Genomic DNA, 23,299 nt, shown 5'->3' with positions numbered 1-23,299 from the left:
AACTAGTAAGTGTCTTGGGGAACGCCTATTTGTGTCTAATCTCTTTGGGGTGCGCTCCTTTAATGCAACTTTTAATGCAATTTTATTGAGATATATTCACATACTATAACAATCCATCCTTGTCTCAGATTTTGATAAGGATGTGTTGAATCTTTAGATCATTTTGAGGTGTTTTAGTTTCCTTGGCTGCTGAAAGGAGATGGCATGATATAGGTTGGCTTAACAATGAGAATTTATTAGCTTACAGTTTTGAGGCAGAGAAAAATGTCCAAATCAAGGCACCAACAAGGCAGTGCTTTCTTTCTGAAGAGTGGCTGCTGGTGATCCTTGGCTTCTTCCACTTGGCAAGGCACATGTGGTGATCTCTCCCTTTTCTTCTGGGTTTCCTTGCTTTTACTTCCTTGCTTCCCTGGCTTTCTCTCTCTCTTCATTCCATTTACAAAGAACTTCAGTAAGAGGATTAAGACTCATCCTGATTGAGGAAAGTCACACCCTAATTAAAAGACTTACTTAGAATGGGTTTTCATCCACAGGAGTGGATTACATTTAAGAACATATTTTTCTGGGGTACATACACCTTCAAACCACCACAGGGTGTATTGCCATCTTAACAATATTAAGTCATCTGATCCATGAACATGGCATATCTTTTCATTTATTTAGATGTTCTTTAATTTTTCTAAACCTTGTAGATTTCAGAGCATAGATTTTGTAACTTTGTTCAAGTTATTCCTAAGTCTTTTGTTCTTTTGGTTCTATTGTGAATAGAATTTACAATATTTACAAAATGGAGTTTACAGTTTACAAAAGCATAAAAACTACTTAATTTCATTTTAGGATTGTTCAATGCAAATGTATAGAAATATGATTGATTTTTATAATTATGTATCCTGCAGACTTGCTGAACTGGTTTATTAGTTCTGATAGTTCTTTAGTGGGTTCCTTAGAGTTTTTTATATACAAATCATATCTGCAAATTCACTTCCTTTCCAACTGGGTGCCTTTTATTTCATTTTCTTGCCTAATTGTTCTGGTTAGAATCTCCAATACATTGTTGAATAGAAGTGGCAAGAGTGGACATGCTTGTCTTTTTCTAGAGCTTAGGGGAAAAGCATTCCAGTAGCTTACTTTCTTCTTTCAGATTATAAGGCCTTAATATAAATTTGAATACTTTAAAGTTATTTCATAATTTTCTCTGCTATGCTTAGTCACCAGTGACATCATTGTATGTTTTAGTCAAGATATATAATTTAGCATTTTAGAGATTTTCAAGATAAAGTATTTTTATTTTGGATAGATTTTGTGAAGTGTATTCATAATAATTGGTTTCTGCCTGTGGGCTCAGTGGACTATTTAAAAGTATTAACCAGAAATATTTACATTTCTTTGTTACTCTCAAAATAGAGAAGTAAAATCAAGATATTACATTTTGGCAACTATTCTGCAGAGCAGTGCAATACTTTATTTTGCATAAAATCCTATACTGTTTAAAGATAAATAAACACAGTTGCATCATTTCCTCCCTCACCCCTACTCCCCTACAATTTAGATAGCCATTTCTACTGGTGTTTTGGTTGGGTCCTTAAGCAGTTAAACAAATTAATTAAATCTGTTTGGTTATACTTCAAATTAAATATTTATCACCATTTGTATTTTGATTTTCTTAAGCTAAAGGTCATTGTGATTGTTCAGTTCTGTATGGGTTTAGGAGTATTTGTTGTCAAATGTATTTTTTCTGTCTTTAACTTTACTAATAGATTTAAAATCAACCATGTTGGAACCATCTTGGTATGATTAAATAGCCTAACAAATGCATGTTTTTTTGAGTATTTGACAAAGTCTGGTGTTTTTGTCTTGACATACGTATATTAAAATGCTATTTGGGTGCCTCATAGGCAGTGCTTTTCTCTGATAATGTTGTAGACTTGCTAGTTGTAACTTAAGGTAGGAAAATGCAAGAAATCTTTTTTGCCAACTTTTAAGAGCATCTTAAATTTAAAAAACTTTTACTAGAGAATGCCAGCAAGGCATTTAGCTCTAGTAAACGTTTTAAAATTTGATGCCTTGTTGGCATTCTCAGATTTTTTTCATCTTTGAATTGAGGTCAACAACTTCATAGAGTTTTTATGTGAATTCAATGAGTTAATATTGGTTTGTATAATGTTTGTTTTTATTTATTGTTGTTTTATTTTTGTTTTGTATAGTGTTTCAATTTTTGCCTTGCACACAGTAAGTTCGTTAAATAAGTAAGTAAAAGAAGCCCTGAATCAGGACAGTGCCAGTAATGGAAGAGAGGATAGCAATATTTGGGAGGTCGGATGATTAGGTGAAGGGTCAAAGTGAGAAGGAAAGACCAGTGCCTGTTTTTAGTTTGAGGTAGGGAACAAAGAGAAAGAAGAAAGTTCCCAGTTTTTGGACAGTATGAATTGAAGGCATCTTTGGAACAGTTGGTTGAAGATATATCTGACAGATTGCTGGTTACAGGGAAATGGAGCTCAGTGAAGTCCTGGAATGGAGACAGAAGATTTAGGAGGCATCAGTGTCAGTATATAGCACTGAGAATGAAATGGGTGTGTGAGTGTGCAGTGTGAATATGTGAATCAGGAGTTTTTAACTTGGGGCCCATGGAGATCCACTGATAAAATCTCAGGGGGGAATATCTCTAGAATTAGATGCAAGTTATATATGGGTGTTCTTTTATATTTTTGTGGAAAATATTCATAGCTTTCATCAGATTTATAAAATCATAAAACCTACTGTTATAGTTAGTGAAAAGACCACTTATTTTGTTTCCTTGGCAAACTTATTTTGTTGGCTTTAAAATTTTGGCATATTTTAATAAACAGGCAACCCATTATTGACTAGCATATCAACTCAGCAGGGATAGGTACAAAGATACTCCTCGTAGTACCTGGCACATGGTATGTTTTCAATTAATATTTGATGAATGAGTGAGTATAAATGAACTTTATAGTTCCAATAAAAGATAAATTAACTAGAAAGCAAAACTTAGTGGTATGAGAACAGTCTTAACTAACCCTTTCTACATGACTTTATATCTAAGCTATTGAACATTTAGTAACAATGAAGAATATAACCTAGAAAATATAGTATTTCCTATATTATGTTGAAATTTGCAGTTTGAAAAGTTAATATTCTATGACATTCAAATAGATTAAATTTGAGTTTTTGGACCAGTAGTCATTTACAAAAAGTTGATTTCTAGATCAGTAAAAAGCTTAATAAAAACCATAATAGTGTATATTATCCCTGCTGGAAATGTCAAACTGTTGTTCAAATCATTATATGTGGTACAAGCAGTTTCAAATGCTTCAGTTATCACAACTATGTAGATATGAAGGAGAGTTTATTTTTTTAAACCCAAGTTAGATACTTATTTCCATTTTCTGCTTAATTTGGTTAGTGTTGGTTTGTATTTTTGGGTCAGGTAACAAAGGTCATATGATAGGAAATATTTATAACTTCAGAATCTTACACATTTTCCTTGAACCAACTAAGAATGGAAATAGATGTTTTTACCTCAGTAGGAGCTACCTGTCAAGTAGCCTGTGAATAGATTCCAGGCTGAGTAGGGGAAGCTGTTTCTGTTCCCCATTTCTTTTGACCTGTCATACTTTATTTCCTCTGCTCTTTATTTCTTATTCTCTGTTTTATTTTCTAGCATCAGAAAGATCAAAAGCAAAAAGTTGAATGAAAGTTCCATGAGAACAGAGATTTTTGCCTGTTTTGTTTATCGTAAGCACCAAGAATAGTTCTTGGCCTAAAAATATTTGTTGAGTGAATAAAAGAACGTTTGAATGAAGGAAGTTGATTCTAACTAGAACCTTGTTATTGTTTAAAGAATTTTCAGCCACATTTCTAACTCACTTTCCAGTGTCTTCTTTGGAGAAATTCTTGAGGCCTTTGTTAATACTTTATTGTATCGGTAACATCAATTATATATAAAGGTATTTCTCATTAAAAAAGAACAAGCATAATTTGCTTAGCTAAAAACAAATTTTGAAGAAGAGGAAATATGTGACCAAAAGTGAATTTAATTTTTTGTAGCTGTAATACTGTAATATGAACATATTATGAGGGTCAATTATAAAAGGTCAGCTTTAATAATTTGGCCCCAAAATAATACACAAGCAAACTGAGTGTTAATTTAATACCCTCTTAATGTCTTAAATTAACAAAATTTAGTAGGAAAAATATAGAAAAATTAATCCCAATTGAAGAGTTTTTCAATACAAAACCGTTAAAGACAAATGTATTGTGTATTTTGATTTATATATGCAAAAATCCCTCTTTCTGAGCCCAGGTGGAAAGGTCAGTGACCTTAGGGATAACTTTTCACGCATTTGAGAATATTAATTAAGCATCTACTTATCTGAGGTGCTGGCTGTGCACTGGAGATAGAGTGTTGAAAAAGGTAGACAAGCCTGCTGCATGGAACTTAAATGTATTCAATGTTAAATTTCTGTAACTATAAAATGTATCTTCTACTAATCAATTTAAGACCCAATTCAGGTGTTGCTTCTTCTGGGACGCTGTCTCTGAGGCTCTCATTGTTTTAGGTACCTGTGGTGTTTTCATAGCTTTGTGATTAAGTCTGTCTTAGCATGTAGTATATTTAATTTTTTATATACTAGTTTGTCTCTTAGAGCATTTTCCTCTGTGTTCTAAGTTCCTGATGCAGTGCCTTGCCTGTAAGCATATAGAATCCAGTGTAGCAGTTACAACGAGAAAGCAGAAGCAGCATTGTTAGGTGTGGGAATATGACTATTTTGCATAGATGCTTAGAGTTATAGGGGACAGTTATGAACAAGTGGAAAACTGTGACAGAGATTTGAAGTCAGAAGACCAGATTCCATTTTGAAAGTTAGTATGCCATCTCTAACCCCTTTGGGAATTCTCTGAGGCAGGTAGCATCATGAAGAAACTAAGGGGCGGAGAAGTTAAGTCACAGCCAGTAATTGGCAAAACTGACAAAAGGCCTGTGATTGTCTCATTTAACCATTCACTTACTTATTTATAAAATGGGAGTGTATTAGTCTAATTATATATGCCCAATTTACTTATTTACTGCATAAGATTATCAAAAGGACATTAATCTATGTCTAATAACTGTAGGTAAGGCATCAAAAACTTTTTTAGCTATCTCTGTTAAAATTTGTTTTACCCTTTATGATGTTATCTTTGCCTAAATCTTTCTCTTTGCCTGAGCAGACCTGTTTGTTTAGTTAATAACTATTGAAGAAGAAAGTAAGGAGAATAAATTACTCTTTTGGTTCTCCCAAATAAAAATATCTTTATTTTAGAAATGGAATTACAAAGGAATGCACATTTAAAATTTTGATAAGTATTGCCAGATTGACCTCCAAAAAGATTTTTTCTTTTTGTTATCAGCTGTGTAGCATGTGAGCAGCTTGACAAATCTGGGCATTATTGAGCTTTTAAAACTTTGAAAATGTTGGTCACATTTTATTGTATTTATTATTTGTGAAATTGAGCATCTTTTATTATGTTTGTTGGGCATTTGATTTCTATTATAACCTACCTACTGGTAGCTTTTATTCATTTTCCTGTTGGATTTTTTTTTTTGGCCACATAAGAAGCCTTTGATTCTTCAGAAATCCACAATCATCTCTTTCTTATCCAGCTCCCTTATTTTATTTATTTATTTATTACTTTTATTGAGAAATCTTTATACACATACATTCCATACATGGTATACAATCAGTAGCTCACAATATCATCACATAGTTGTGAATTCATCACCATGATCATTTTTTAAAACATTTGCTCACTCCAGGGAAGAAATAAAGAGAAAAAAGAAAAAACTCATACATACTATATCCCTTACCCTCCCTCTCATTGACCACTAGTATTTCCATCTATCTAATTTATTTTACTCTACTGGGTTATTTTTTATTGATTTGTAGGTACCCTTTTATACATTACATATGCTTATATATTGTCAAGTGAATTACTTGTGCTTTAGCTTTGTTTAATGGTATCTTTTATTTTTATGTAATCAAATTTGCCTTTATGGATAGTGTCTAGCCTTGATCTTCTGTTTAGAATTCCTTCCCCTTTCCAAGGTTATAAAAGTAAATTTCTAAACTTTTGTTCCTTTTTTACATTCATTATTGTAATTATCAGTAAGAATTATTCGGTGCAGAAAAAGGAGGTAAGTGTTTAGACCCATTATTATTTGGGAGCATGATTAGCGGCTAGACTTATTCTATATTTTGTGAACTCTTTGAAGACCTGGCGTATAGTAGGCAGGTATGTTAATTGAAAGCATAAGTTAAAGTTATGATCTGTAAAGTAAGACCAAGTTGATAACCTCTGGCTCTTGGATATTTTCACCCAAGATGACTGTTCATCCTGGTGTAAAAAGGTGTGAGTACGGTGGCTTCTATTGTGATGAAAAAATCTTTTCCAGAAGTTTAGGCTTTTAATATATATTGAGTTAAGTCAGGGTATGGTAATTTTTTTTTTACTTTTTTGCTACCATCGGAGCAGTAAAGGCATGGGAAATGTATATAGGGGTAGAGTGGAGATAGAAAGGAAAAATAAAGGGAAAGGAAAAGAAAGAGGTTGGTAGTATAAATAATTTGGGAGGAAAGGGTGTAACAATGCTGAAGAGTGCCAGTGTAGTACAGACAAATATCAGAGCTCTGTATTACCAGCAGTGCCATTCCCTTAATTATGTTTTTCTTTCTTTCTTTTTGTGGTGTTAAGCATTTGTATTCTTAAAGCAGGTTGAAGACTACCACCCTCTTTAACCTCATCATAAACCCACGGTTTTGGTAGTTCCATGGCCTGTCCGTCTGTAGGTTTAAACAGTCGTACTGAGTAAAGAATCACTTGGCAATTTCATAACTGAAACCCTAATATGAACTCATATTTCCTCCAGAAGAAATAAAATAAGTATTTATCAGCTTCAAACTTGATTCTTTACGAGTTATAAGGAAGATTTGGCTTGCTTTATTGTCCCTCTCTTCTTTAGCTGCTGGCACAAATGTCTCCATTTCACAGCTGAGGCATCCATTCATTACAGTGGTTTTGCAACTTTTCTATGTTAGGAGATTTATGAAAGAGGATTTGAAATCAGGGAACTCTTTAATTCTTTTTTGTTTGTTTAATTTAACATGTCTGTGTACGTCATTTATCTACTTTGTTTATTGACTGAACCATAAAGCTGTTTGTGTATGTATGTGTGTTTGCACAACACGTTCATTTGGGATTTTTGATATAGTAAGAGTGAGTATATAATTTACTGCCAGGATCTAGGGAAATAATTGCAGAGCACTTAATTAATTAATTAATTAATTAACTTTTGCAGGCATTTTTCTCGCTACAATAAAAGAGAGGTAGGTTGAAGCAAGTAAAAAGGATTGAAAACAGAATAGGAAGAGGGTAAGTGTGCTATAGCTGGTTCTTGAACCTAGTTCTTTGGAATTGAGATCTTAAGTTCTCATTATTCTGTGCTCCTTGTACCCTTTCCTGTGAGCAGAGATAATTGTAAATGGAGACGTTTTGTTTATAAGGAGAAATAATGGCTCAGAAATGAAGGGAAGGCAAACTTTTTATTGAGCCAATATTGTGATAGATACATAATTGATCTTCATAATGTGTGGGTATTATCAGTCCCAGTTTACTGATGAGAAAATAGATTCAGATAAATTATAGTGACTTGCCCAGTGCCACACAAGTGGAAAACAGCAGAGCAAAGATCCAGACCAGAGTTTCCTGATTCTAATGTCTACTCCCTTTCTTCTGTACCAGTTTCTTCAAAACTGAGTTATAAAAATATAGGTATAAAATATATAGGTGTGGGCCACAGTGGCTCAGCAGGTAAGAGTGCTTGCCTGCCATGCCCGAGGACCCGGGTTCGATTCCCGGTGCCTGCCCATGTATAAAATATATAGGTGTGATGGTGGCTTAGTGGCAGAATTCTTGCCTGCCATGCCAGAGACCTGGATTTGATTCCTGGTGCCTGCCCATGCAAAAAAAAATAAAAATAAAAAAATAAAAGAAATAAACTGTATATATGTGAAAAGAATATGTAGATAGGTACACATGAACCTATCACTATGGGCAAATTACTCAGGGTAATGAAAGTAAGCCAGTGTAAATGTGTGGAGGGGTCCCTTTTAAAAATTGAAGTTAGAATTTGTGCAGTTAGTTTATTTATGAATCTACTTTTTGCTTTTAGGACATTAGAAAATTCTTTGGAGTTATACCAAGTGGAAAGAAACTTGTAAGTGAAACAGTAAAGAAGAATGAGAAATCACAATCTGCTGAAGAAACTTTAAAAGCAAAGAAAGGAATAAAGGAAATCAAGGTCAGTTTTCATAATACTACTTTAAATTGTTGAAAATTAAGTAAAATCAGTTCCTCAACTTGATATGTTAGGAGCCTTGAGTAAATACGGATTTCAACTCATTTAGCAGGAGAAAAAGAAAAGTAATAAGGTTATTACTTATTTCTAACTAATATAACTTACTCATAGCTTAGTGGTTTTCTTTGTTTTTCAAATGTAGAGATGGAACACGTTTAGTTGTTAAAACTTTGTATTTTAAAACCAAAGCTGATCATAGAGGCATGACCCTTTTCCTTACATGAGTGGTGTTGGAGAGAGAAGGCTTTGGAGGAAAACTTCCCTCTTGACCCTGTCCTCTTTGGGCCATAGAGAAATTAAGATGTAATGGCACTATGGAAAGCAAGCAATAGCAACAATAGTGTATTTGAATATTTATTTTTTCTAGTTCATATAAAATGTAATAATCTTGCAACTCTTCAGGCTTGTTTACCATAGCCCCCTCAAGCTTTATGCTGTAGTTGTCATAGGTATTATATTTATGTATGTTAATACTCCATAATTCAGTGTAATACTTTTTGTTTTATTTATTTATTTTTTGAACTGTGCATTTTTCTTTTATTTATTTATTTACTTATTTTTTATTTGCATGGGCAGGCATCGGGAACTGAACCCGGGTCTCCAGCATGGCAGGCGAGAACTCTGCCACTGAGCCACTGTTGCCCATACTTTTTGTTTTAAATAGATGTATGTATATATTTTTAAAAGTAGAAGGAAGAAAAGTATTATTTTATTTTTACCCACATTATTCTAGTTTGCTAGCTGCTGGAATGCAACATACCAGAAACAGAATGGCTTTTAAAAGGGGGAATTTAATGAGTTGCTAGTTTACAGTTTTAAGGCCGAGAAAATGTCCCAATTAAAAAATAGTCTATTGAAATGTCCAATCTAAGGCATCCATCCAGGGAAAGATACCTTGCTTCAAGAAGGCCGATGATGTTCAGGGTTTCTCTCTCAAGTGAGAAGGCACATGGTGAGCACAGTCAGGGTTTCTTTCTCAGCTGGAAGGGCACATGGCAAGCAAGGCATCATCTGTCGAGCTTTCACTCCTGCCTTCCTGTATCATGAAGCTCTCCAAGAGGCGTTTTCCTTCTTCATCTCCAAAGCGCTGGCTGATGGACTCTCTGCTTTGTGGTGCTGCAGCATTCTCTGCTCTCTCTGAATCTCCCAAATATTTCCTCTTTTATAGGACTCCAATAAACCAATCAATACCCACCCAAATGGGTGGAGACATGTCATCACCTAATCCAGTTTAACAACCACTCTTGACTAAATCACATCATCCAGGGAGATGATCTGATTACAGTTTCAAACATACAGTATTGAATATGGATTATTCTACCTTTATGAAATGGGATTTTGATTAAAACATGGCTTTTCTAGGGGGCATGCTTCCTTTCAAACTAGCACACACATATTTGCCATTTCTGATGCTCTTCATTTCTTTAGAAGCTGTTTTCATCTCATAGCATTTTTCTTTCAACTTGAAGAACTTTTTTTTAAGCTTTCACAATTTTTATTAAATGCTAGTCTAATTTAACAATATCTGATTTTATAAACATCATCCCAAAGTGAACATATTTAATAAGTGAAAGCAAATCAGACATCTAAGCCATTATTTTCTGCAGACTCAACAGTAAGGTCACAACTGCACAGACACTATATACTTCTCAGTTTTCATATAAGCCATGTTGTTCATTAAACTATATCTCCTAATATTTAATACAGTAAACTTAGTGATTATCATTTCCATATAATATTTTGATTACAAATGCCTTACTAAGATAATTAACATTCTGACAGTTTTACCAATGTCTCTAAATTAGCATTAAAATAGTCAAGGAAAAGAGTGAAAATTGAACATGAAAAGATAAGTTATTAAAGGAAACTGAAGTGAAGAAAAAGGGAGAAAGTGAAATATCATTGGGGTGAAAAAGTCTAGACATAAGGTTGGAAAATAACACATCAATTATGGATTTCACAAATCAAGAGATTATAAATTAACTGTTATACAAATCCTTCTTAATGTAAATGCCAAGTTAAAACGTATTTTTGGGGTGCACAGGTGGTTCAGTGGTAAATGCGCACCTTTCATATGGGAGTCCTGGGTTCGATTCCTAACCATGCACCCCCCAAAACAAAACAAAACAAGCAAACTTATTTTTGGCTTTAAGCAATATCAGCTCTTCGGATCAAAAAAGATCACAGCCATTAAGATTGTATTACTTTATTTTATTTTGCACTTGGTGGTGGGCATGAAGCAATCCTTCTTAATAAAGACGACAGCTTCACTCAGAACATTTTTAATAACTCACAATAAAAAAAAGTATTTACTTTACAAATTGTTATGCAATCCAAATATACAAAGGCTTGGAAAACAATGTTTAGCAAAACAAAAGTCAGTGTAAAAAGACAGATTAAAATAACTAGAGCAGAACAGGTTTTATATGGCTCTGATTTTATAGTTTTTTTACCGCATTATCATTGTCAGAATCTGTTCCTTCAGCTGGCTCCATTGCTTGGGATATAAAGAAACACTTTCTTCCTGATTTCATTTCACCTTCTGGATCCATCCAACATTCTCTAATGTCATTTAGAACTTGTCCTTTAAAGTCCCAAACACTGACGTACCTCATTTTTACAGTCTGAAGCATGTTAACATCTCTGCTGCTGTGGCTCTGTTTGGAAGATAATAGGGCTCTTGAGGTTTTACCAGTCTTTATAGGTTTTCCTGGAGTAACTTGCTTTTTCCTTTTTGACTTTTTGTCGACTTCACCATTAGAATCACTGCCAGATGAGCTTGAAGAAACAGGTTCCTTTCATTTAGGCATTGCTCTGCTACTGCAGTCTAACAAACTGCTTGCTCACTTGCTGCTCTCAAGAATCTAAAGAACTTTCTTTAGTATTTTTTATAGTATAGGTCTGCTGATGATGAAAATTTTTGTTTATCTAAAAATGTCTTTATTTTGCCTTTACTTTTTTTTTTAATCAGGGAAGTTGTGGCCTTATAAAACAAATCATGCATACAATGTGGAATTTCCATATACCACCTAACTATTAACACTTTGCATTGGTGTGGAACATTTGTTAACAATTGATAACACATTATTATAATTGTACTAGTAACTTAGTCCATGGTCTAACTGTTCACTTTGTAATGTAGTTCATGTTTTTGTTTTTTTTAAATTTTTTTTCTTGAGAAATCTTCACACAGATACAGTAGTTCATCCATAGTATAAAATCAGTGGCTCACAATATCATCACATAGTTGTGTGTTCCTCACCATGATCGTTTTTAGAACATTTGCATCACTGCAGGAAAATGAAAAGGAAAAAGAAAAGACACATACATACATCCCATACCCCTTACTACTCCTGACCACTAGTATTTCAATCTACCCAGTTTTTTTCTTTTCACCCCTTATTGCTCCCTATTATTTATTTTTTTACCTATTGTTTTTTACTCATCTGTCCATACCCTGGATAAAAGAAGCATCAGACACAAGGTTTTCACAGTCACACCGTCACATTGTAAAAGTTATATAGTTATACAATCATCTTCACAAATCAAGTTTACTGGAACACAGCTCAACAGTTTCAGGTACTTCCCTCTATCCACTCCAATACACCGTAAACTAAAAAGGATATCTGTATAATGAGTAAGAATAGCCTCCAGGATAACTTTCGACTGTTTGAAATCTCTCAGCCACTGACACTTTATTTTGTCTCATTTCTCTCTTCCCCCTTTTGGTCAAGAAGACTTTCTCAATCCCGTTATGCCGGGTCCTAGCTCATCCCAGGAGTCCTATCTTACGTTGCCAGTAAGATATACATCTGCGTAGCAGGGCGGGGAGGGCAGTGAGTTCACCTGCCAAGTTGGCTTAGAGAGAGAGGCCATATCTGAGCAGCAAAAGGGGTTCTCTGGGGGAGACTCTTAGGCATAATTGTAACTAGGCATAGCTTCTCCTTTCTGGAATAAGTTTCATAGGAACAAACCCCAAGATCAAGGTCTCAACATATTGAATTTGTTATCCCAACTGTTTGCGAGAATATAAGGAATTCCCCAGATGGGGAAGTTTAATATTTTTTCCTTTCTCCCTAGTCCCCCAAGGGGACTTTGCGAATACTTTTTTATTGTCTCCCGAAATTACTTACTCTGGGATGTATCGGTGTGTCACACTAACTGTATAAACCAAGATCTCATGTCCTATTCAGGATTCCATGTAATTGTGATGTTCAAAGAAACTGACCTTACAAGTTAAATTAGATATGCTACCCAAAATATAAATTTTACACCAAATAAACATCTCTCCCTCTGGTCTCACACAGAAGTTGAAGTTTTAAAATATGAACCATGTCATTCTTTACCCTGTGTTCTGATTGACCTTAGCCTTATCCAGATCAGCTTCATTCATATCTCTAGTTGACGTCTGATTACTTTTTCAACTTTTTTCACAGTTGCTATGTACGGGTATTGCTGTCTTTCACAGCTTGAGTGTCCTGCCTCTAAGTCTCACGTGTCACATAAATACCTGAAGTTTCAGGGAATGACCATATTATATACAAATAGCTCAGTATCTCAGAATTTAGAAATAACAGTTACGCTCCTGAATATATGTGACTCCTGAATATATGTGACTGCTGTAAGAGCTTACAATCCAAAACCCTTTACAATAGGCCCCAACCTATAACTCATGCTCTTGACTTCAATTCTCTGAGTTTGTATATTATAGCTAGTCCATATAAGTGAGGCATGATGTTATTTATCTTTTTGTTTCTGACATTTCATTCAACATAATGTCCACAAGGTTCATTCACCTAGTTGCATGCCTCACATCTGAGGAGACGCTCCTCCCAAAAAAAAGACTCTGTATAGGACAAGAAGCAGAAAAACAACAACTGAAAAATTCTAATCAGTTAAACAGAACCTATACTAGAGATCTAGAATAAGTTGAACTGAATGCCAAAGAACAGAGAGCAAAGCCATCCATAAAGAATACCCTAGGTAAAAGAGTAAAAACAACCTCCGGAATAAACTAATTAAGAAAGTCAGATGTGTTGCTATAGTAATGACCTTTGTTACTAAATATTTTCCTTATTTCAGGAAAATATGAAGATACAAATATTTTTACAGTTAGCATATGGAAATCTTAACCACCTAAATTGGATAGAAGATAGGATTTAACAAATGAGTATGACTGTTGAATCATTATATTGATACTTCTTTTGGTCTCCAGTGTCTTGGAGCAGCTAGAGGAAAAAAATGAAAAATCGTGAAACTGTAACCCATACCAAACTTTAAAATCTGTTCTATAGCTATTTGTTAAAATGTACTTGGAATTTCTTGCTTTTTTGTGTATGTGTTTTATTTCACAATTAAAAAAGTTTAAAAAAAAAAAAACAGAAAAAACTACCCCTTGTGGTTGTCTGTCCCCGACAATTATTTGCCCCTGGTAGTACTGTGATACCATTGATGTCTTCCTGTTAACCGTTGGCCATAGCATGCATTTTTATTTCCCCCCAAACCCCTCTACTATTGACTCTCTGTCCAATATCAAACCTTTGAAATACTTTATGTGAGTACTTATTTATAATTACAGATTTAATCAATGGGATGCATGGCACTGTACATTCTTTCAATTATATTAATCTTCAATATGGCAATGTTAGTTATATCCCCGCTAATTAGTTGCCACCACTTCCATCTGTTCCCTTGCATTTAAGTTCAACCTTATTGGGTAACCTTTCCCCCTTCTCTAGCTTCTGTGTTCCTCTAGGTCTGCTACATTCTACAGTGTAACTTCTGAGATTACCTTTATCAGAGTCATAATAGTGAAATCAAATAGTATCTTTCCTTTTGCGTCTGAATTACTTCACTCAGCATTGTGTCTTCAGAGTTCATCCACATTGTCATATGGATGACATTTGGGCCCTCATTTAGTCTTACTGCTGTATAATATTCCATTGTACATATATACCACATTTTGTTTATCCACTCATCTGTTGATGGTCACTTAGATTGTTTCCATCTTTTGGCAATTGTGAATAGTGCCACTATGAATATCTGTGTGCAGATGTCTCTTTGTGTCACTGCTTTCAGCTCTTCTGGGTATATATTGAGTAATAGTATTGCTAGGTCGTAGGGGTAGTTGATATTTAGTTTTCTGAGGAACCACCAAACTGTCTTCCATAGCAGCTGTACCATTATACATTTCTACCAGCATTGTATAAGTGTCCCAGTTTCTCCACATCCTCCAACATTTGTAGTTTACTGTTTGTTTAATAACAGCTATTCTTATAGGTGAAAGGTAGTATCTCATTATAGTCTTGATCTACATTTCCCTTATAGCTAATGAAAATGAGTGTTTCTTCATGTGCTTTTTAGCCATTTGTATTTGTGTTTTGAAAGTGTCTCTTCATACCCTCTGCCAATTTTATGATTGGGTTGGTTGCTTTTTTGTTGTTGAATTGTATAATTTCTTTATGTACACAAGATCAAGCCTTTATCTGAAATGTGATTTCCAAATATTTTCTCCTGTTGAGTTGGCTGCATCTTCACCTTTTTGTCAAAGTCCTTTGACACACAGAAGCTCTTGATCTTAAGGAGTTCCTATTAACTATTTTTTATTTCTCTACTTGTGCTTTAGGTGTAAAGTTTAAGAAGCTACCTCCTGCTACTGAATGTTGAAGATGTTTCCCTGTATTTTCATACAGAAATTTCATGGTACTGGTTCTTACCTTTAGGTCTTTAATCCATTTTGAATTAATTTTTGCATAGGGTGTATGGTAGGTATCCTCTTTCATTCTTTCTGCTATTGATATCCGATTCTCCTGTGCTCATTGTCTAACTGAAGCTTGCATAAGAGTGACCCCCACAGTAGTCTCTTGACTCTATTTGAACTGTCTCAGCCACTGATACTTTATTTATTTCACTTATTTCCCCCTTTTGGTCAGGATGGCATTGTTGATCCTGCAGTGCTAGGGCCAGACTCATCCCTGGAAGTCATCTTTCATGCTGCCAGGGAGACATTCACTCCTGGACATCATGTCTCACGTAGGGGAAAGGGCAATGATTTCACTGGCAGAGTTACGCTTAGAGGGAAAGAGAGGCCACATCTGATCAACAAAAGAGGTCCTCTGGAAGTAACTCTTAGGCATACCTGGAAGTAGGCTCAGCTTCTCTGCTACATACATAAGGTTCACAAAAGCAAGTCTCAAGATCAAGGGCTTGGCCTATTGATTGAATGTCCCTAATGTTTGACACAGAGTCTGGAGTTCCTGGTGGTAACGTTTAATATTGAAGTTTTATTTTTTCTCCCACCCCTCAAGGGATTTTGCCAATACGTTTTGATTATCTACTTAATTTACCCTGGGATGTATCCAGGTATTACATTAAGCTGTGCAAGATTAAAGGCCTTCATTCTTTTTTTTTTAAAAATATTTTTATTGTAAAACCTTAACAAACAAGCATGCATTCTTTTTTTTTTTATTAATTAAAAAAAGAATTAACAAAACAATTAGAAATCATTCCAATCTACATGTACAATCAGTAATTCTTAATAACATCACATAGTTGCATATTCATCATTTCTTAGTACATTTGCATCGATTTAGAAAAAGAAATAAAAAGACAACAGAATAAGAATTAAAACAATATAGAAAGAAAAACAAACAAACAAAAAAAAAAACAAAAAACCTATACCTCACATGCAGCTTCATTCAGTGTTTTAACATAATTGCATTACAATTGGGTAGTATTGTGCTGTCCATTTCTGAGTTTTTATATCCAGTTCCGTTGTACAGTCTGTATCCCTTCATCTCCAATTATCCCTTCTCTTTTTTTTTTTTTTTTTAATTAACGGAAAAAAGAAATTAACCCAACATTTAGAGAGCATACCATTCTACATATGCAATCATTAATTCTTAACATCATCACATAGATGCATGATCATCATTTCTTAGTACATATGCATTGGTTTAGAAGAACTAGCAACATAACCAAAAAAGATATAGAATGTTAATATAGAGAAAAAAATAAAAGTAATAATAGTAAAATCAAAACAAAACAAAACAAAACAAAACAAAAACCTATAGCTCAGATGCAGCTTCATTCAGTGTTTTAACATGATTACTTTACAATTAGGTATTATTGTGCTGTCCATTTTTGAGTTTTTGTATCTAGTCCTGTTACACCATCTGTATCCCTTCAACTCCAATTGGCCATTATCTTACCCTGTTTCTACCTCCTGCTAGACTCTGTTATCAAGGACATATTCCAAATTTATTCTCGAATGTCTGTTCACATCAGTGGGACCATACAATATTTGTCCTTTAGTTTTTGGCTAGACTCACTCAGCATAATGTTCTCTAGGTCCATCCATGTTAATACATGCTTCATAAGTTTATCCTGTCGTAAAGCTGCATAGTATTCCATCGTATGTATATACCACAGTTTGTTTAGCCACTCTTCTGTTGATGGAGATTTCGGCTGTTTCCATCTCTTTGCAATTGTAAATAACGCTGCTATAAACATTGGTGTGCAAATGTCCGTTTGTGTCTTTGCCCTTAAGTCCTTTGAGTAGATTCCCAGCAATGGTATTGCTGGGTCGTATGGCAATTCTATATTCAGCTTTTTGAGGAACCGCCAAACTGCCTTCCACAGTGGTTGCACCATTTGACATTCCCACCAACAGTGAATAAGTGTGCCTCTTTCTCCGCATCCTCTCCAGCACTTGTCATTTTCTGTTTTGTTGATAATGGCCATTCTGGTGGGTGTGAGATGATATCTCATTGTGGTTTTGATTTGCATTTCTCTAATGGCCAGGGACATTGAGCATCTCTTCATGTGCCTTTTGGCCATTTGTATTTCCTCTTCTGATAGGTGTCTGTTCAAGTCTTTTTCCCATTTTGTAATTGGGTTGGCTGTTTTTTTGTTGTTGAGATGAACAATCTCTTTATAAATTCTGGATACTAGACCTTTATCTGATATATCATTTCCAAATATTGTCTCCCATTGTGAAGGCTGTCTTTCTACTTTCTTGATGAAGTTCTTTGATGCACAAAAGTGTTTAATTTTGAGGAGTTCCCATTTATTTATTTCCTTCTTCGGTGCTCTTGCTTTAGGTTTAAGGTCCATAAAACCGCCTCCAGTTGTAAGATCCATAAGATATCTCCCAACATTTTCCTCTAACTGTTTTATGGTCTTAGACCTAATGTTTAGATCTTTGATCCATTTTGAGTTAACTTTTGTATAGGGTGTGAGAGATGGGTCTTCTTTCATTCTTTTGCATATGGATATCCAGTTCTCTAGGCACCATTTATTGAAGAGACTGTTCTGTCCCAGGTGAGTTGGCTTGACTGCCTTATCAAAGATCAAATGTCCATAGATGAGAGGCTCTATATCTGCACACTCTATTTGATTCCATTGGTCGATATATCTATCTTTATGCCAATACCATGCTGTTTTGACCACTGTGGCTTCATAATATGCCTTAAAGTCAGGCAGCGCGAGACCTCCAGCTTCGTTTTTTTTCCTCAAGATGCTTTTAGCAATTCGGGGCACCCTGCCCTTCCAGATAAATTTGCTTATTGGTTTTTCTATTTCTGAAAAATAAGTTGTTGGGATTTTGATTGGCATTGCATTGAACCTGTAAATCAATTTAGGTAGGATTGACATCTTAACTATATTTAGTCTTCCAATCCATGAACACGGTATGCCCTTCCATCTATTTAGGTCTTCTGTGATTTCTTTTAGCAGTTTTTTGTAGTTTTCTTTATATAGGTTTTTTGTCTCTTTAGTTAAATTTATTCCTAGGTATTTTATTCTTTTAGTTGCAATTGTAAATGGGATTCGTTTCTTGATTTCCCCCTCAGCTTGTTCATTACTAGTGTATAGAAATGCTACAGATTTTTGAATGTTGATCTTGTAACCTGCTACTTTGCTGTACTCATTTATTAGCTCTAGTAGTTTTGTTGTGGATTTTTCCGGGTTTTCGACATATAGTATCATATCGTCTGCAAACAGTGATAGTTTTACTTCTTCCTTTCCAATTTTGATGCCTTGTATTTCTTTTTCTTGTCTAATTGCTCTGGCTAGAACCTCCAACACAATGTTGAATAACAGTGGTGATAGTGGACATCCTTGTCTTGTTCCTGATCTTAGGGGGAAAGTTTTCAATTTTTCCCCATTGAGGATGATATTAGCGGTGGGTTTTTCATATATTCCCTCTATCATTTTAAGGAAGTTCCCTTGTATTCCTATCTTTTGAAGTGTTTTCAACAGGAAAGGATGTTGAATCTTGTCAAATGCCTTCTCTGCATCAATTGAGATGATCATGTGATTTTTCTGCTTTGATTTGTTGATGTGGTGTATTACATTAATTGATTTTCTTATGTTGAACCATCCTTGCATACCTGGGATGAATCCTACTTGGTCATGATGTATAATTCTTTTAATGTGTTGTTGGATACGATTTGCTAGAATTTTATTGAGGATTTTTGCATCTATATTCATTAGAGAGATTGGTCTGTAGTTTTCTTTTTTTGTAATATCTTTGCCTGGTTTTGGTATGAGGGTGATGTTGGCTTCATAGAATGAATTAGGTAGTTTTCCCTCCACTTCGATTTTTTTGAAGAGTTTGAAGAGAATTGGTACTAATTCTTTCTGGAACGTTTGGTAGAATTCACATGTGAAGCCATCTGGTCCTGGACTTTTCTTTTTAGGAAGCTTTTGAATGACTAATTCAATTTCTTTACTTGTGATTGGTTTGTTGAGGTCATCTATGTCTTCTTGAGTCAAAGTTGGTTGTTCATGTCTTTCCAGGAACCCGTCCATTTCCTCTAAATTGTTGTATTTATTAGCGTAAAGTTGTTCATAGTATCCTGTTATTACCTCCTTTATTTCTGTGAGGTCAGTAGTTATGTCTCCTCTTCCATTTCTGATCTTATTTATTTGCATCCTCTCTCTTCTTCTTTTTGTCAATCTTGCTAAGGGCCCATCAATCTTATTGATTTTCTCATAGAACCAACTTCTGGCCTTATTGATTTTCTCTATTGTTTTCATGTTTTCAATTTCATTTATTTGTGCTCTAGTCTTTGTTATTTCTTTCCTTTTGCTTGCTTTGGGGTTAGCTTGCTGTTCTTTCTCCAGTTCTTCCAAATGGATAGTTAATTCCTGAATTTTTGCCTTTTCTTCTTTTCTGATATAGGCATTTAGAGCAATAAATTTCCCTCTTAGCACTGCCTTTGCTGCATCCCATAAGTTTTGATATGTTGTGTTTTCATTTTCATTCGCCTCGAGGTATTTGCTAATTTCTCTAGCAATTTCTTCTTTGACCCAGTCGTTGTTTAGGAGTGTGTTGTTGAGCCTCCACGTATTTGTGAATTTTCTGGCACTCTGCCTATTATTGATTTCCAACATCATTCCTTTATGGTCCGAGAAAGTGTTGTGTAAGATTTCAATCTTTTTAAATTTGTTAAGACTTGCTTTGTGACCCAGCATATGGTCTATCTTTGAGAATGATCCATGAGCACTTGAGAAAAAGGTGTATCCTGCTGTTGTGGGATGTAATGTCCTATAAATGTCTATTAAGTCTAGTTCATTTATAGTAATATTCAGATTCTCTATTTCTTTGTTGATCCTCTGTCTAGATGTTCTGTCCCTTGATGAGAGTGGTGAATTGAAGTCTCCAACTATTATGGTATATGAGTCTATTTCCCTTTTCAGTGTTTGCAGTATATTCCTCACGTATTTTGGGGCATTCTGATTCGGTGCGTAAATATTTATGATTGTTATGTCTTCTTGTTTAATTGTTCCTTTTATTAGTATATAGTGTCCTTCTTTGTCTCTTTTAACTGTTTTACATTTGAAGTCTAATTTGTTGGATATTAGTATAGCCACTCCTGCTCTTTTCTGGTTGTTATTTGCATGAAATATCTTTTCCCAACCTTTCACTTTCAACCTATGTTTATCTTTGGGTCTAAGATGTGTTTCCTGTAGGCAGCATATAGAAGGATCCTGTTTTTTAATCCATTCTGCCAATCTATGTCTTTTGATTGGGGAATTCAGTCCATTGACATTTAGTGTTATTACTGTTTGGATAATATTTTCCTCTACCATTTTGGCTTTTGTATTATGTATATCATATCTGATTTTCCTTCTTTCTACACTCTTTTCCATATCTCTCTCTTCTGTCGTTTTGTATCTGACTCTAGTGCTCCCTTTAGTATTTCTTGCAGAGCTGGTCTCTTGGTCACAAATTCTTTCAGTGACTTTTTGTCTGAGAATGTTTTAATTTCTCCCTCATTTTTGAAGGATAATTTTGCTGGATATAGGAGTCTTGGTTGGCAGTTTTTCTCTTTTAGTATTTTAAATATATCATCCCACTGTCTTCTAGCTTCCATGGTTTCTGCTGAGAAATCTACACAAAGTCTTATTGGGTTTCCCTTGTATGTAATGGATTGTTTTTCTCTTGCTGCTTTCAAGATCTTCTCTTTCTCTTTGACCTCTGACATTCTAACTAGTAAGTGTCTTGGAGAACGCCTATTTGGGTCTAATCTCTTTGGGGTGCGCTGCACTTCTTGGATCTGTAATTTTAGGTCTTTCATAAGAGTTGGGAAATTTTCAGTGATAATTTCTTCCGTTAGTTTTTCTCCTCCTTTTCCCTTCTCTTCTCCTTCTGGGACACCCACAACACGTATATTTGTGCGGTTCATATTGTCCTTGAGTTCCCTGATACCCTGTTCAAATTTTTCCATTCTTTTCCCGATAGTTTCTGTTTGTTTTTGGAATTCAGATGTTCCATCCTCCAAATCACTAATTCTATCTTCTGCCTCTTTGAATCTATCATTGTAGGTATCCATTGTTTTTTCTATCTTTTCTACTTTGGCCTTCACTTCCATAAGTTCTGTGATTTGTTTTTTCAGTTTTTCTATTTCTTCTTTATGTTCAGCCCATGTCTTCTTCATGTCCTCCCTCAATTTATCGATTTCGTTTTTGAAGAGGTTTTCCATTTCTGTTCGTATATTTAGCATTAGTTGTCTCAGCTCCTGTATCTCATTTGAACTATTGGTTTGTTCCTTTGACTGGGCCATATTTTCAATTATTTGAGCGTGATCCGTTATCTTCTGTTGGCGTCTGCGCATTTAGACAGATTTCCCTGGGTATTGGATCCAAAAGTTTGGAAGATTTTCCTGTGAAATCTCTGGGTTCTGTTTTTCTTATCCTGCCCAGTAGGTGGCGCTCGTGGCACACGTTTGTCTGCGGGTCCCACCAGTAAAAGGTGCTGTGGGACCTTAAACTTTGGAAAACTCTCGCCGTCCGGGGGGTTCGCTAGCCGAAGCGGCTTGAGCCGGCCCGGGGTCCGAATGCAGGGAGGGTTGCTGGTCGCCGCAGCCCGGGAAAGAGCCCGTCCGAATTTCCTAGTCGGCCCTGGGCGACAAACGTGGCGGGAGGGCGCCAGCGGCAGCGGCCCGCCCGAGAGAGTGCACGTTCCCCGGGAGTCACGGGTTTGGAAGGGGCCTCCCCCACCCGTCTCCGTTCTCCGCGGCCTGGGGGTTTCCGCTCCAATTCTCTCAGTTGGTCCGGGGGGCCGCGCGTGGTGTCGGCGCCAGCCGCCTTGGTTTCAGGGGACCGCCTCTCCAATTCTCCCAGCCGGCCCCGGGAAGGGGAAAGGGAGTAACTCCGGCCGCTTGCCGCCCCGCCTGGTGAAGCCCGCGCGCCTCGGCGATCTCACCCGAGCTGCCTCTCTCAGCCAGCCAGCCGTTCCAGGATGGGATACGCTGTCTTTTTTATCTCTGTTGTGGCTTTGGGCGCTTTCTGTATCGTTTCTACTCCCCTAGTAGCTGTCCTGGAGAAGAAACTAAGATCCGCGCATCTTACTAAGCCGCCATCTTCCAGGAAGTACTAAAGGCCTTCATTCTTATTCTGGACTCCCTGTCTTTGGATTGTTTAGATGATCTATCTGTATACTTTGTGTTAGATATTTGCTACAGAAAATTTAGGTTCCGGACAAAATAAATTTTTTTTTGGAGTATGTGTCTTTTAGTAGGCCTGTTTGGATTATTCTGTTTGGCATTCGTTGGGTCTCTTTGTTTTGCATATATCTGTCCTTTATAAGGATTGGGAAATTTTCCCCGATTATATCTTCAACTAACTTTCCCATACCTTTACTCTTCTCTTCTTCTTCTGGGACACCATTGATTCTCATTTTTGTGCACCTTTTGTTGTTCATCATTTCCCTAAGATTCAATTCCTTTTTTACCATCTTTCTTGCCATTTGTTCATTTCTTCTTTTTTTATTGTGAAGAATAAAGTATATACAAATGAATAAATTTCAAAGCACACCACAACAACTAATTATAGAACAGGTTTCAGAGTTTGGTATGGGTTAAAGTTCCACAGTTTTAGGTATTTCCTTCTGGCTGCTCCAAAATGCTGGAGACTAAAAGAAATATCAATTTAATGATTCAGGAGTCATGCTTATTTCTTAAATCCTTTCTCCTCCTTTACAACTCCACCTTCTTTGATTTTTTAAAAATATTATTTATTTTTTATTGATATATATTCACATAGCTTGTAATCATCAAAAGTGTACAGTCAGTGATTCGCAGTATCATCGTAGAGCTGTGCATTCATCACCATCATCATCTTTTTTTTCCTTTTTGTTAAAAATAACATATATACAAAAAAGTAATAGATTTCAAAGCACATCACAACGATTAGTTGCAGAATAGATTTCAGAGTTTGGTATGGGTTAGAATTCCACAATTTCAAGTTTTTACTTCTAGCTGCTCTAAGATATTGCAGACTAAAAGAAATATTGATATACTGATTCAACACTCATACTCATTTGTTAAACCCTCCTTTCTTTGTATAACTCTGCCATCACCTTTGATCTGTCTCCCA

At 35.5% G+C, this 23,299-nt stretch overlaps 1 protein-coding gene and 1 pseudogene across 3 annotated transcripts in view; one reads left to right on the top strand and one right to left on the bottom strand.

The window, feature by feature from the left end:
- The window catches only part of RFC1 (replication factor C subunit 1), a 125,571-nt gene that overhangs the window by 9,347 nt on the left and 92,925 nt on the right, over positions 1-23,299 (top strand). For 2 of the 3 annotated variants that reach the window (XM_077136616.1, XM_077136615.1), the window contains exon 2: positions 8,231-8,359. The exons of the other annotated variant lie outside the window; for it this stretch is intronic. In XM_077136616.1, coding sequence (XP_076992731.1) covers positions 8,231-8,359 — 129 coding nt within the window. The remainder of the gene's footprint in view (positions 1-8,230; positions 8,360-23,299) is intronic. 3 annotated transcript variants of the gene reach the window in all.
- LOC143663147 (activated RNA polymerase II transcriptional coactivator p15 pseudogene) lies at positions 10,855-11,244 on the bottom strand (annotated as a pseudogene).

This window comes from Tamandua tetradactyla, chromosome 19, assembly GCF_023851605.1.
Source record: "Tamandua tetradactyla isolate mTamTet1 chromosome 19, mTamTet1.pri, whole genome shotgun sequence".
In the NCBI taxonomy this organism is placed as follows: domain Eukaryota; kingdom Metazoa; phylum Chordata; class Mammalia; order Pilosa; family Myrmecophagidae; genus Tamandua; species Tamandua tetradactyla.
The sequence above is the reverse complement of the archived record's forward strand: the minus strand, read 5'-3'. Positions and strand labels throughout refer to the sequence as shown.